The sequence below is a fragment of the Passer domesticus genome, chromosome 16 (genome assembly GCF_036417665.1).
Source record: "Passer domesticus isolate bPasDom1 chromosome 16, bPasDom1.hap1, whole genome shotgun sequence".
Classification (NCBI taxonomy): domain Eukaryota; kingdom Metazoa; phylum Chordata; class Aves; order Passeriformes; family Passeridae; genus Passer; species Passer domesticus.
The window spans coordinates 211,555-225,251 of NC_087489.1; the positions used below are offsets into that span (position 1 = coordinate 211,555).

Sequence of the window (13,697 nt, forward strand, 5' to 3'; positions counted from 1 at the left end):
TGGGGTTCTGGTTGACACTACAGCAACATGCTGATTTTTTTCAGTTACTTAAAACAATGAAACTCTGAATGTGAAGAGTCTCTGCTATGGATAAGAATCTTATTCCAATGCAAGTTTGAATCTGCAGGGTCAGCCCCTGGTGGAAGTGCGGGCAGCACAAGCAAGGCTGTTTTCCAAGGCAAAACTGTCTGCTGCAGACAAGGCCTTGGGCTGGTGGGGCAGAGAGGCCCAGGAGGCATGGAGCTGGCCCAGCTCAGCCTCCTACCCACTGCAAAATTGCTTGGACCCCTGCTCCACCACCAACAGCCCTGCAAAGCTGCCTGGCCTCATCCCTCATTAGAGCTATCACAGGAAACATGGTAACTTCCAGTAGCTGGAACTTGGAATTTTACATAGTGAGGGAAGACAGCAGAGGAAAAGCTTCAGCTCAGACTGGTGAGAGCCCCAGCAGCCAGCTCAGTATCCTCTCCTTGCCTACCCTCTCCAGCTCAGAACAAGGGTTCCCTAGTAGCCACTGTACCTCTTTAGCCACGGAGCGTATCTTTGCCAGGATCCTCCTTGTCTCCTTAACTTTCTCCTTGACATTGTCTCGGGTCAGGTGCCGCCTCACACGGAGCCCCTGCTTTGCATACAGGATCTGAACAGAAAGCACAACTGTCACACAACCACCCATGCCCCACTGCCACCCCACATGGGGGGTCTGCAGGGAGCCTATTGTGCTGACCAAGTCCATCTTGCCCCGTTGCACCCTGATCTCCACCACGGCTTGCTGCCCAGTTGCTGAGAGCAAACCTCCATGAACCTGTCACAAGCCATTTAGCAAAGGGTGCCATGAACTGGAGACTACAGCAACTCATCAGCATGGCCAATATCATCCGGTAACAGAAGTCCATGAGCTTTAAAATCATTTGGGGCAGAAACATGTCTAAGGAATTCCAGAAGCTGGTGGTCTAGGGCTCCAGATAGTGCCTGTGGGAGACCTTGGCCAAGGAGCAACTTGAGGCCACAGTAGTGTGGGATTATGAAGATGGAGGAAACTGCAAAATAGGGCTTGGCTTACACCACTATTAGTGCATATCAGAAAGAGTGTACACATCTGAAGAGAAACTTTGGGATGAATCAAAACTAATAATGAAATCCAGAAGAAATTCAGGGTGTACACCCACTATAGACTGGCAAGGTGAGAAAACTCCTCTTTTAGGTGGGTTCTCTATTCCAAAGTCTCTCAGGCTTAGCAGTTGACCTTCACCATAGTTCACGTGACGACATGCAAGGAAGCAGAGGGAAAGGAACTGAGACCCAGATATGCCTAAATTTTATTTCCTGCTGCTGTCACTGCATTTTGGTCAGCCATTCAAAGCTTTGTAGTCTGACAGAGGCTATGACTCTACAGCTGTGGTGTGACAGGGGGTATGTAATTGTGCTCTCATTCAGCTAGCTAGTCTTGTGTGCCAGGTGATAAGTGCCTAAGTGTTTCCGTTTCTAAGGACAGACAGATGAATGGCTGTTGTAGACCTGCTGGATATGTACTCAGCCAAGGTGTGAGTTTTCAGGAGTAGAGGATCTCAGTGAGCCACCACAAAACTGCCTGCACGAATATGGTGCACCAAAAGGCCTCCAGCAACCTACAGGGCAGCAATATGCACATGCTCAACTACATATGCCCCAGTGGAGGTGAAGCAAGGCATCAGGGCACAGCATCTGCACAAAAAAGGGGGCAGCCATGGCCAGACCCTGTCTTGTCTCTTTTCCCTGTGCCAGAAACTGTATTGCTCTGAGCAGAAGTTGGGAGATGCTGTAGTAAAAGCCTATGACTGATACAGTGAGTTTTAGCTCCAGGTTTCCTTCTTAGCATCAGTTCCTGCTGATCCTCCAGAAGTTTCCCCAGAGCAGGAATTGCACAGGCTCCCACCAAACACCACCAAACCCCACAACTTACAATGTTGCGCATCAGGTATTTTGTCCGACATCTGTCCAGGTTATTTGGATGAGCCATCGTTTTTCTCTCTGCACTGAGTGAATATTGCCTGCAATGAGAAAAGCAGCACAGATTCTGTATCCTCCGCATCCAGCATGTTAAGCACATCTTACAGCAGGGACACGAGCTCCAAATCCCTGGTACCAATCCAGATGTGTCAGGAGGCTCCATTTCTGCAATGCCTTCTCTTCTACAAGCTTGTTGGTTCAGAAGGTACACTGGGGATTCTCAACACCTGAGGCTCCCTTTCTACTGTAGCACTGTGGACTGAAGTGCATTACGGTCCCCACAGAGTAGTCATGGGGATTGAAACAGTGGTCTTTTGACTGTGTGATTGAAAAGAGTGAAGGAAATATCCTTCACATTTAGGAAATATGTGACCCCAAGAACACTGAGGCTGTCATCTATGACCCATCTGATTCTTAGAACAGAAGTGGAGTCTCCTCTCCAAGCTTGAAGAGCTACAGAGAGGGTCCTTTTCCCAAGTCATCCTTATTTCATTCTGCACATCCACCTCAAAAGGAGAAGAGAGAAGGCTGCACACAGCTGATGCAGAACATGATATGACCTCCTAACCTGAAAACAAAAATCTTCAGGACATCAGGGAAATGCTAACCTGCATCCACCTACAAATTCCTCCAACACCTCTCTGAGCCGCTCTTCTGCTTTAGCCTTTGGTCTTCTCAAGAGCTTCTCCACGTCACCCAACCCCTGCTCCTGTAGCGAAATCACAATATTCACGAAGCTTGCACCTGGCTGAGGGGTCAGAGTAAAACCTTGCAAGAATGCATTTTTCACTAATGGCTTATACCTTTCTGCAGAGCTGGGATTCATGAGTGCTGCAGATCAGCACTCGGCTGCCTGGGACCCTACAGAGCTTGAGGATAACCTTAGCACTTGTTGTTACAACACCTTGTGTGTCAGTCCTTGAGCAACCACTAACACACACTGTGGCAAGCTCTACTGTTGTGGTGCAGGATTCATTTGGTTTCTTCCGTTTCCCCCTAAAGTTATAATGGTTCGGTCCTAGGGTTCCCCCCCACCTCCCCTGGCAACCCCTCCTTTTGAGAGTGTCAGTTTTTTGTCTCCACCCCTGTTCCCCTGGTTACCCTCTGTCAATCCCTCCCTGAGTTCCTGTCCATCAGCCACTGTCCCCTTCCCTATTTCCAGAAAGTTCTCCCCTCCTCGGTGGGTGACTGGATCGGGAACAAGGTCCCTCCCTGTCGCATTCCCTATTGGCGAGCCGGCATGTGTGTCACGAGTTTGTTCCCTCCCAAGTTCTCCCTCATTGGTTGATGTGTTGTATGTTCCGTCCCTTTATAATCGGCTGTACCCCCACCTCGTGGTCCCGACTCGGCTAGCGTTCCCTGGAGACATTAAAGCACTCTGGACTTTGCCCTGATTCGGGTCCCTCTTTTCTACTCCGTCTTCTTGCTGATCACTGCTGCCTCCTGCTGAGGCGCTGCCCGGACGCCCCCGGCGCATCTGGGCAGTGCCCCCCGGCTGTCAGTTGCTGTGCCACAGCTCGGCCGGTGCAGCCTCCTCCCCCGCCCGGGGGAGTAGAGAAAAAACCTCGGACAGCAACTCGGCACTCTACTTTCATATTTGCAAGCCAAAAGGAAAAGGCAAGGTCCTGGGGAGAGACTGCATCCCCTTCACAATAACCTGAGGCTGAGAGTCTGCTTGCCCAATCATCTCACACAGCTCAGGACTGGCAGCAGAGGAACTCGTTGTCACAGACATCATATCACATCACTCACTCCTCCAGGAACCACCACAAGCAGTTGCACAGTATGAGTCCATGTGGCCTACCCAACCGTGTCTAAAGGACAGGTGTGACTAAGCCCTGTGAGAGACATGGACTTGCATGGGTGGTGAGGACAGCAAACACCTTGCACAGCAACTGCACATGCAACAAAGAAAGCACACCAGGAAGGAGCATGCCACAGACAAACACCCTGAACATGCTACCAGGCGCTCTGCCAGTTTGACAATCCGGTTGGAAATGCAGAGTCTCCAGGTGTGATCCTCCCAGTAGCTCCATACGAACACGCAGGGTTTTTCATGCATCATGGGCAGGCAGCTGTATGACCTAAGGACAGCAGGCAGACAAGGTTATGGCTACTGCTACAGAAAGCATATGCCATATCATAACACATGCACTTGCACATCCAGCAAGGGAGCAGAGGCTGAACTCTGCCCTTTGCCATGCCAAACTAGCACACAGGGTTTCTAATAGAGACAGCAGTACGTGCTGAGATGAATGACAGGAGCATGGGATATTGCCAAGATTTCTCACTGCTATGGAACTAAGTAGTAGCAGGCACAGGCTGCACAACACAAAGACCAAGACATTGCCAGGCCTGTGGGACAATCTAGGCGATATTCCCAGAGCAAACATCAGAAGAGCTTGTGTATGTGTCTTGCCTGCTCAACATAAGACAGCATATGCCAAGAGTACTCCTCTCCTTCCTCACTGGAAAAAGCCCTTAGGACACTGCTTGTGAAGCAGAAAAGAGATGGCTGTTATTGACAGGTCTCAGTTTCCTTGGGACCCCATCCTTGGCCATCTGCAAACATCAAGCAGACACCATAGGGCTCATAGAGCTAGTAGAAAATCCCCGCCAGCTAGGCCATGGCAAGCTGCAGGGCTGCAAGGAAGAGAAACCTATGATGCATTGCTGAGCAGACCTCTAATAATATCTGGAACAATCAATGTGGGAAGCTGTAACAGCTCCAAGAAAGGTGGAATAGAAAGATAGAGAAGACTTACTTGTCATATTCCATGGGCTCCGGTCTCTGACTCTTTGTAACTGATTTGTTCAGTGCTGCTAAATCTGGAGTCAGGATTTCAGCATCCAGCTCACCATCTGAACCAGCATCCAATAAAGGCTGCCTTTCTTCTTTCACGTCTCTCTTTTCCGCTTTTTGCCATCCTTTGGTCACAACCTCTTCAGATTTGCCATAATTTCCTTGAAGGTGAGCATTAAATTATAAACAAGTAAGGGAGATCACTCAGGTTTTTTTAGAAAAGACATTTTTTAGCTGGCAATACCAGACTCTTGGCAGTCTTCCTACCAAGAGAAACAGATGCATTTACTGCTTTGGGAACTAGTAGTTGTGTCCAACCATTGGCGCATCACATGGACAACCAGGAGGTCCAAGAGGGAGCTGAGCAATTGCAAAGAGGTCCTTGTGTATGCCTTCTTCAGTTCTGCCAGCTCCACCAAGTGCGTGCTGATTACCATCTACATCCCTACACTGGGGCCAGCATCAGCTCCTCAAGTAGTATTTCAGCATCAAGCATCTTCACCCGTCCAGCTTAGCAGGTGGGGGCTTTGACACACTCTCAGGCCATTATTTTCCCATCACTTGTTGTCAGATCCCCTCAGTGCCACATGGCCAACCCCAGTATCCCAGTTTTCCCTCCTTTTTTTCCCTTTCTTGCTACCAAATCCTTTTACTTCTTTGTACCCCTACTTACTAGAAGAGTTTTCCCAAACTTTCCCAAAACAGGTATTTCACACAAATGGTGCAAATCTCCAGTTCCATAGAAGAGATTCAGGATTTTAGTAAAGCACTGTGCACACTCCCTGGACTCGTTCCTCATCTTTCCCACCTTCCCGAGCTGACTTGACAGGGCATTATGGAGAACTGACTTGGCTGTCAGAGGGAGATTCACACTGTTCCCATAGTTTCTGGACATGGGGCCCTGGGGAATACCCACCTATAGAGACTTCAAAGTTGACAGGTTTTGAGCTGAGAGAGGAGTCCATCATAGTGGCTTCAAAGAAGGCAGCAAAGAGAAGGAATTCATCCTTTCTCCCCAACACATTCTGAGCAAGGAGACAGAAATCAGCCTGAGAGTCTTGTGTGTCAAAGCACTGCCTGAGCACCAGGGCATAACTGATGTCTGCCAGCCCTTCCACAGGACCTTAGCAGGATGCTGCTGACACCACCACTGGGCTGCCCGAAGCAGGATAAGATTTCTTGGAAATCCTGAGGTGTTGGTGTAGAGCCATGGATTGGCTGGTGCTCATGTGAAGCCACTGAGCAGGTTGTAGGCTAAGGGATGGCTACTGCATCGACACAGCTGCCTCCCACCTTGCCTCTTTCCCTTCACAGCTGTGCATGCCAAAGACTGGCATGAATCAGCCATGTTGGCACAGGAGAACTCACCTCAGGGAGTGGATGAAGCTCTTCCACCTCCACAGTGATCTCCCTGGGCTGCTCGGCCTCCTGAGAGCTCCCAGCCTCCCCCTCTCCCTGCAGCTGGCTCAGTTCTTTAGTTTTCTCCTTGGATTTTTTACTTTTCTTCTTCAGCTTCATTTTTCTCAGGGCACCTGTCATCCTGTACCCAAGCTTCCTCTCTGCTGCACTGGGGCTGCTGAAGATCTCCACTGTGATGGCCATGAGGATGCGTCCACGGTAGAAGATGCCCTCACCCATGCCTTCATTGAGGTCTTTGTGGGCATCCCACAGAGTTGAGTTCTGGGGGGAGCCATACAGGTTCACCCAGGCTGGGCCAAATGTGGGGTTAAAGCCTGCAGAGACAGGGACAGGGTTTCATTATGCTCCAGAGTGCCGCTGAAGAGATACCTCCCCAAAAAAACTGTCCAGGACACCAGAATGTCAGCATGCTTCAGCCACTCCTGCTACCAGCCCCAGGAGACCAGCATGCCAAGCAGGAAGTGCATGGCACCGGGATGCCCAAGACATCCTGCTCCAAGACAGCCATGCCATGCCTCACCATTCCTGTCCGGGTCCGAGATCTCCTGCAGGTCAATGTAGTGTGTAGCAATGGCCACATCACCGACACTGGCATCATCCAGCACCTGGACTTTTATCTTCCTGGACAGAGGTGGGAACATCTCAATGAAACTGATCTGCTCGTTCCACTTGGGCTCAGTGGTGCTGGTCTCTACTGACGTTTCCCCCTGGGAAGGAGAAGGTGTGAAAGTGACACAGTCCCAAATGGTGCCCAGAGAAAGAGATGCCTCAGAGTTTGTCTTGGAATGGCATGCACTCTTGTACCACCTGCAGACAGTGCCAGGCAGGCTCTGGGGGTGGCAGTGTCCCTGCTCCTATCCCAGTTCCTGCAATTCCTCTCTGTTTCATTAATGGGGGGCTATCCCAAGGCCCTGGCATGACCTACACAATCAAAGGAATGCAAACGATCAGCAGACTCATAGGTATCTAAGGGTTGCCTGGAGCACTCCAGGCCCACAAGACATAATATCCATTAATATGAGAATCAATCAGGGATTGATTCTCATATTAATGGATATTATGGGACCAGAAACCCTGACCTTGTGTGCAAAAACTGGGTCATTATCTCAGTAAAGTCTCTCAAGGGTCTCAGGCTGAGTCCAGCTTGACAGAGAAAAAGGACTTCTGCTCCAGGATTTATCCCTATATTTAAGGATATGAATCTCTGCCTGCAAAGCCAGTAGCTCAGCCAGTAGCTGTGCCCAGGGCTGGGGATGTCCGATGAGCAGCTCTCTGTAGAGACAAAAGCAGAGAACAGCCTTCTCATTCAGACATTGCACAGCCATGGCCACACAGCCCAGACCACTGCTAAAGACAGCAACACCTGGGCTCTCCCAGCCTATTTTCAGTGGGATTGCTGTGCCACATGGAGGCTCCTGGCACCATGAGCCCACCACATGCTGCCACACAGCCAAGGGAGAATCACCCTGTCCCAACACAGCTTCCCCTCAGACTCACCTGCTGCCCACAGAATGAGACCTGCACGTATGGGTCGATAAATACTTTTCTCTCCCCTATGATCTTGGAGATACCACCCATGATGCCTGCTGTCATGCTGGGCAGGCCCTCAGCACAATAGAGTTTGATGCAGACCCTGGCCCAGGGTCTCTCTGCAGGGACTCTCTTAGGCAGCAGCAGATTCCTGAAAGACAAATTCATGTTCTGCCTCCCTCCTGGAGTCTACAGAACACAATGATGGGAAATTCACTGACTGGAAGAAGGATTGGATCCTGCCTCACCACAGGTCTTTTTTACTGGGTCTTTGCCCATCAGAAGAGGGGAAAATGAGGTAAAAAAGGTAGTATGAAGAGAGACATGGCAGTGCTTCCCAGAGCCGTGCAAGATCCCACTGCACTTACCTTTCAATGTCCTCATCCTTGTCCCTGGAATAGGTGGGAAGGAAACCCACAATATCCCCACGTGCAGAAACAGAGATGTTGCACTTCACAAAGCCTTTCACACCTGCCCGGGTGTCCATGGGGTCACTGATAACTGCCCACTTCTGGAAAAACCTGTGATCTGAGAGGGAAGAGGAGGAGTTCCCTAGGGAGCAGCCAGGTTACCATTTCACATTCAACTCTGTCCACACAAATACTGCCTTGGCCCTGCCAGAGACCCCGCCTCTGAAGGTGCAGGAGGTGTCACCTGCCTTCAGAGAGCTGGGTGGAGAAGCAAGCTCAGATCTTCATGAAAACTAAGTGCTTTAAAGCCAGGGCCTTGACCAGACCCATCAGAGCATGAAAGAAATGCCAGTTTTAGACAGCGCCAGGGTCAGGCACAGGTATGTGGTGCAGTTCTCGTACCTGGCTGGTTGTACACTGTCTCAACATCCATCTTGAATGTTCCTATGCAAGTTCCCAGAAATGGTATCTTCTTTGAGTGAAAAACCTGCAGACAGCACAAGTCACCCTGAGTACCATGAGGTGTGGGCAGCCAGGTGATACATCCAGATATCTCTGAGGAACACAGGGCTGCCAAGAGGTGTTCCAAAGCATAGCTGAGGCAGTGGTTGCAAGCTCTTCATGCAGACTGACCCATCTGTGTTAGCCCTAGGGCTATCCCGTTCCTACCCAGCCACTCCCACAAAGCCCACCAGCCCACAGCCCACAGTCAAACCTAGACCAAGGCACTCATGTGCAAACAATTCAGCTTCTGCAGTCCCAGGTAAGCCACAGCTCAGCAATGGAGTCAGGACAGATCTGTTTTCCCACAGGAAGACCTTGTGTCCATATCCTGCTGGGTTAGGGCAGAGCTGTGACCCCACCAGGCTAGCGTCTCTCCCAAAACCCAAGTCTTGCTCAGTTCTTGCTGAACTCTTGACAGCAGAAGAGACATGCAGCTTTTCACAGAGAAAGTGCTGGACACCACTTGGCAAAGGATGTGCTGGCTGGGTTTAGCTATCTTCAGAACATGCCTGTATCTTGGGAAAGTCTTTGTGCTTTGAGCCAAGGGATTTTCAACCTCTCTTCCTTCCTGGGCTTTTCTACAGCACAAATAATTTCTGAGTTGCCTCACATCAATCACTTACCTTTAGGACCTGCAGGATGAGACTCCAGGGTAAGGGGGCAGTAGGGAATTGCTGTCATACAGCAGGGCAACAAGACAAAAGGCAAGAAAGTGCCCCAGAGGCCCCACTGCAGTCACACAGTGAAGAAAAGCCCTTACCTGGAGGAGGTGGGAAGGCAACACTGCCCAGCACTGGCTCAGAGCAGGAGCTAGGTCTCTGCCCCAGTACAGCCACAGGAAGGCCCTGTGGCTCTCTGTGGGCAGGTGATTCCAGCTGGAACACCTCAATGGTATTGGTAGCCTTGCTTTGCCCATTGCACCTAGTGTCTACACACAGAAACATCAAGCTGTACCACTAACAAGTGAAAGATGAAGATGAAGACATACATACCGAGATCTCTATGAGTCTGTGCAATAAAATGTCCCTTGGCTCATAGAAGTCAAACAAAAAATACTGGAAGAGAAGAGCAAGACAGCTGAGCCCCAGGCTTCCAGGTGTCCCTTGCAAGCATAGTCCCAGGCACTCGGGACACTGGTGGGGCAAGGACAGAGCCTCTGTCCATACACATACTTCGTTGTAGAAGGGGCAGTTTGTTGACTTCTGTGTTGCTGTGTGCCTCTTTTCTTCTCCCACCTTGACTACAACAAAGGGGTTGATGTTCACCCCCACCAACTTCTGTGCTTCAATTACATTAATCCCAACCTGAGAAAATATGGGAGAAAACCAGCACTCTCCTTGTCTGAATCAGCACTCTCCTTGTTTACACCTCCATCCTGAGAATGTTTCAAGATACCAGTATGCACATGTACAGGGCAGTCTCAATGCAGAGCTCGACACCTAGGGCAGGCAAAAGCATGGCTGCTGAAATCTGCTACAGCCAGGACAGATCAAAGTAGTATTTGAGATACTTGTTTCTTTCAGACAAGCAAGGAAATAAAGTGTAAGAGCCCCAGTACTTTTGACAAGAGCTGACCTTCTCAGCAGCACTTGTACTCTCAGTTTCTGATCCCAAGGGGTTGAAAACCCACTGCTCCCACATGCGAGGTTCCACAGAGCTTTTTGTGTCTTCTGTTAATACTCCTCTTTGAATCCTACTGAGATGGACCCCATTGGAAAGACTGGAATGCAGCTGCTTACAATTTACTTACGTTTACTGCAACTGCTTATGAGTCTAAGATATAAAAGAAATGTTCTCACATTTGTTCTCAGTAAAAGCAATTAGGCCATGGTTAAGGTACAGAATGATTGCTTCAAGAGAATGATGGTAGGAAATTCAACCCTCACAAATGTGAGTCCATGTTTACTTAGAACCAGAGAAGGATTTAAATCCATAGCCATCCTGGGAGACTTTCCCTGAAATCAATTCAGCCTGATGTGAGCTAATCAGCCAGAGCCACCACTTCCTAGCAGCCTCCTGGCATGTCCAAGCAAGCCCCCACATAGCCCTCTGGCCCTGGTCATGTCCCACAGCTGTCCCTAAGGAAGACAAAGAAGACCCTGGGAAAGCTGGCAGGCACCAGCCCTGCCTGGGTACACTCTGAAGCTCTGCTCAGGCAGTGTTTTGCAATGGCACATGTAGCTGATTCCCTTCTCCTGCTTATCCATATCTACATGGGCTTACTGATACTGTGGCCAGCACTCATGGATGCAGTTCATTCAGGGAATCTTACATCTTGTCCAGGGAAGTCACACAAAGCATGATGGTCTTCATGCTAGAGGCCTTGACAGAGTATGTGGCAATTGGAGAAGCCCAGGCCTTCAGCAAGGCACTAAGGGACTGGCTGGGAGGCCAGAGGCAGCTATGGGGACATGCACCCAGTGCTGCAGTACCTGGAAACTCTGTGGTGTTGGAATGGCAAAGAGGTCCCGTGCAGAGCAGAGTCTGGAGCGGCTGCACAGAAAAAAAGCCCAAGTGAGCAGGTGTCCTTGTCTACATAGACCTGAGTAAGTCCCCACCAAGGGAAGCAACAAAAAACCTCACAAATAATGGCCCATCACCTTGGGAATGAGCAAATCCCCAGCACACCCTGTCTAGGGCCTTTAGAGATGGAAGTTTTCTGACATTTTGCCAAAGCAGACTGTCATGAGCTGCAGGAATTCCCCAGGATATGGCACTTTCTAAACCAGGACCTAAGCAAGGGTAAGAAAGAAGACCATGCCATGGATACCTCTTCACAGGGCTGAAGATGGTGCCCGAGGCCTCAGTCTCAGATGTATCATAGAAATCTTCCTCCTCTTCCTCTTCTTCCTCAGTCTCCAGACCTTTTGCCAGCTTCCTGCCTAGTGCAGCAGCCTCCTTGTCCAGTTCCTTCGCTCTCAGACACTCGGCAGTCCTGCAAGCCCCACCACATGCCATGAGCCATACGTTAGCCATCACAAGTGGGCCGTGCACTGCCTTCCACCCAGGAGGGTGAGCCAAAACATTCAAGGGCTACTTACTCCAGCTGCTCAAATCCAGGATTGTGGATGATTAACTCTGAACTGTAAAAAACAAAATATGTTTTTCTCTAAAGACCAGTGTGCCATGACTGTTCCCTGATGCATTTAAGGAACAGTGCCCCAGACACTCACCTGTTTATTTCTTGGCAGGGACACCAGCAATTTTTTCCTAAGCTAATCCACTGTCCACCCCATGTGTCTGCTGTTTTCCGTCTAGTTCCACAAGTGACACTCTGCAGGCCTTGCTGCTGCCTGTCATCCTGTCTGCCCAGAAACCTACAACTCCCCTGGCTTTGGGCACTACTAGCGTGCAGGGTGCATGGAGTTGCTGGAGGCCAGCAACTTTGCAACCACAAGCCAGGAGGGCTGCAGAAATGCTCTCAAAGCTCTCCTAGGGAGTCCCAGGACTCCCAGCACCTACAGTGGATCATTGCAGTCAAAGGCTCATTGTGATAACAAGGTGTCTCTTTATCCAAGAGCCCCATTCCCTTATTGCTGCTGTAGAGTTGAGACACATCAGCCTGGCAAGAAGTGGAGAGTAAATAAGGCTGGATTGCGTCCCAAAGGATGCCACTGACAAAGGCAGCTGTACAAACTGCCTGGAAATTAGCTGTTCCTAGGATTTCCGTACCTGTCTTTCATAAGATAGACAAAATCCTCTTCAACCCAGCTCCCCGCTGAGCTATTTGGAGGCTGGTAGCGCAAATCCAACTCAATGTAGATCTATAAAGTAGAAAGTGAAAGGGCCTGAGAGTTTGATAGCCACAAAACAATGGCAAAAATGTCACAAAAAAGATAAAGGGGGACATGGAAGAAAAGAGGAAGTGAGAAGCTAGTGGAAAGATGCAAAAGAAAAGTGGTCATGTCCCCACAAGAAGCATGTTTATACCAGACTCCCATTGTCTGTCTCCATCAACAAACTAGACGTAACAAAACTCCCCCCTCCACAGCTTCTTTAACTCATTTCATTGAATAAAAACTGCCTCAACTTTACAAATCTACCATAAAGAGGCCCTGAGAATAGCCTTGAGGCATTTTTGACAAGGGAACTGGGGAGAGCCCTGCACAATAACATGTAGGATTTGGAGCAGTCTCTCTCTGGAGGAGGCACAAGACAGCTGGCAGAGGATCCCTGGGAAGGACAGCTTGGATTAAAATGCTGGAGAAACCACCAGCACATTGAGAGCCTGCATCACAAGAGACGTACAGAGCATGCTGGGTATTGGCACAGCCAACACAGGTCTGAACACCCTTGTCTGCAGGTGGCCAGCCTGATCTCAAACCAACATAAACACAAATTATTTCCCAGCAGAGGCCAAAAACACCAGCATGGAGGAGATCACTCCTTAGCAGGCTGAAAGGGATGTACTCTGGATTCAGAGCCCAATCCCTGAAAAATACATATTTCTGGGAAAACAAATGCAGCCCAAGAAATCAGCAGTATGGTGATTAGGAAAGGCAGCAGCAAAGGCTGGAGGGTGAAGAAGCCTGAGATGAAGCTGGATGAAAAGCTAAGGCCCTAAAAGCACGCCTTCAAATCACCAGGAGAAGAAGGGGTGCTCTATTCCCAGAGGAGAACAGGATTTGGACTAGCAGGAAGTCTAATGGCTTTATTCCCAGTTTTCTAAAGGAGCAGACTTTCTCTTGGGCCATGTCTCTTCCAAGCTGACCTGAGAGGGTCCCAGGCTGCTCTTGGATGAGCAGTCTTTCCTGCCCTATTTCTATTCCCTGCAGCTGTTGTGCAGCCAGGGTTGCACAATCCAAAACTAACCCAGCAAAACTGAATGCGGTTGGGTTTTGGTTGGAGCAGCTCATCAGCACATGTGTTGCTGTTAGCGCAAGGAAAGAGGCACCCGGGGCTAAGGGCTGGTCAGTGTACCTCTGACCTTATACAATGAAGTCCCTTCAAATCATCACCAGCACCAAGAGGTGAGTCTAATCCCTGTCTCTTTGCTGGCATGAACATTTATCCAGTGAGCTGCATGGGCTAAAAATAATCCTGGA

The 13,697-nt window shown here is 49.7% G+C and overlaps 1 protein-coding gene across 4 annotated transcripts in view; it reads right to left on the reverse strand.

Moving 5' to 3' along the window:
• The window catches only part of LOC135282211 (fer-1-like protein 4), a 40,250-nt gene that overhangs the window by 21,689 nt on the left and 4,864 nt on the right, over positions 1-13,697 (reverse strand). For 3 of the 4 annotated variants that reach the window (XR_010348505.1, XM_064391768.1, XM_064391771.1), the window contains exons 5-20: positions 12,325-12,416; positions 11,694-11,735; positions 11,423-11,587; positions 11,085-11,145; positions 9,645-9,956; positions 8,551-8,635; positions 8,107-8,266; positions 7,706-7,889; positions 6,729-6,915; positions 6,158-6,522; positions 5,706-5,814; positions 4,752-4,950; positions 3,950-4,070; positions 2,595-2,695; positions 1,940-2,027; positions 521-637 (exon numbers count right to left, since the gene is read on the reverse strand). Coding sequence is in view for 3 of the 4 variants with exons in the window: in XM_064391768.1 (XP_064247838.1) it covers positions 521-637; positions 1,940-2,027; positions 2,595-2,695; positions 3,950-4,070; positions 4,752-4,950; positions 5,706-5,814; positions 6,158-6,522; positions 6,729-6,915; positions 7,706-7,889; positions 8,107-8,266; positions 8,551-8,635; positions 9,645-9,956; positions 11,085-11,145; positions 11,423-11,587; positions 11,694-11,735; positions 12,325-12,416 (2,388 nt within the window). In the remaining variant the exon portion in view is untranslated. The remainder of the gene's footprint in view (positions 1-520; positions 638-1,939; positions 2,028-2,594; positions 2,696-3,949; positions 4,071-4,751; positions 4,951-5,705; positions 5,815-6,157; positions 6,523-6,728; positions 6,916-7,705; positions 7,890-8,106; positions 8,267-8,550; positions 8,636-9,644; positions 9,957-11,084; positions 11,146-11,422; positions 11,588-11,693; positions 11,736-12,324; positions 12,417-13,697) is intronic. The other variant, XM_064391770.1, reaches the window with a different exon arrangement.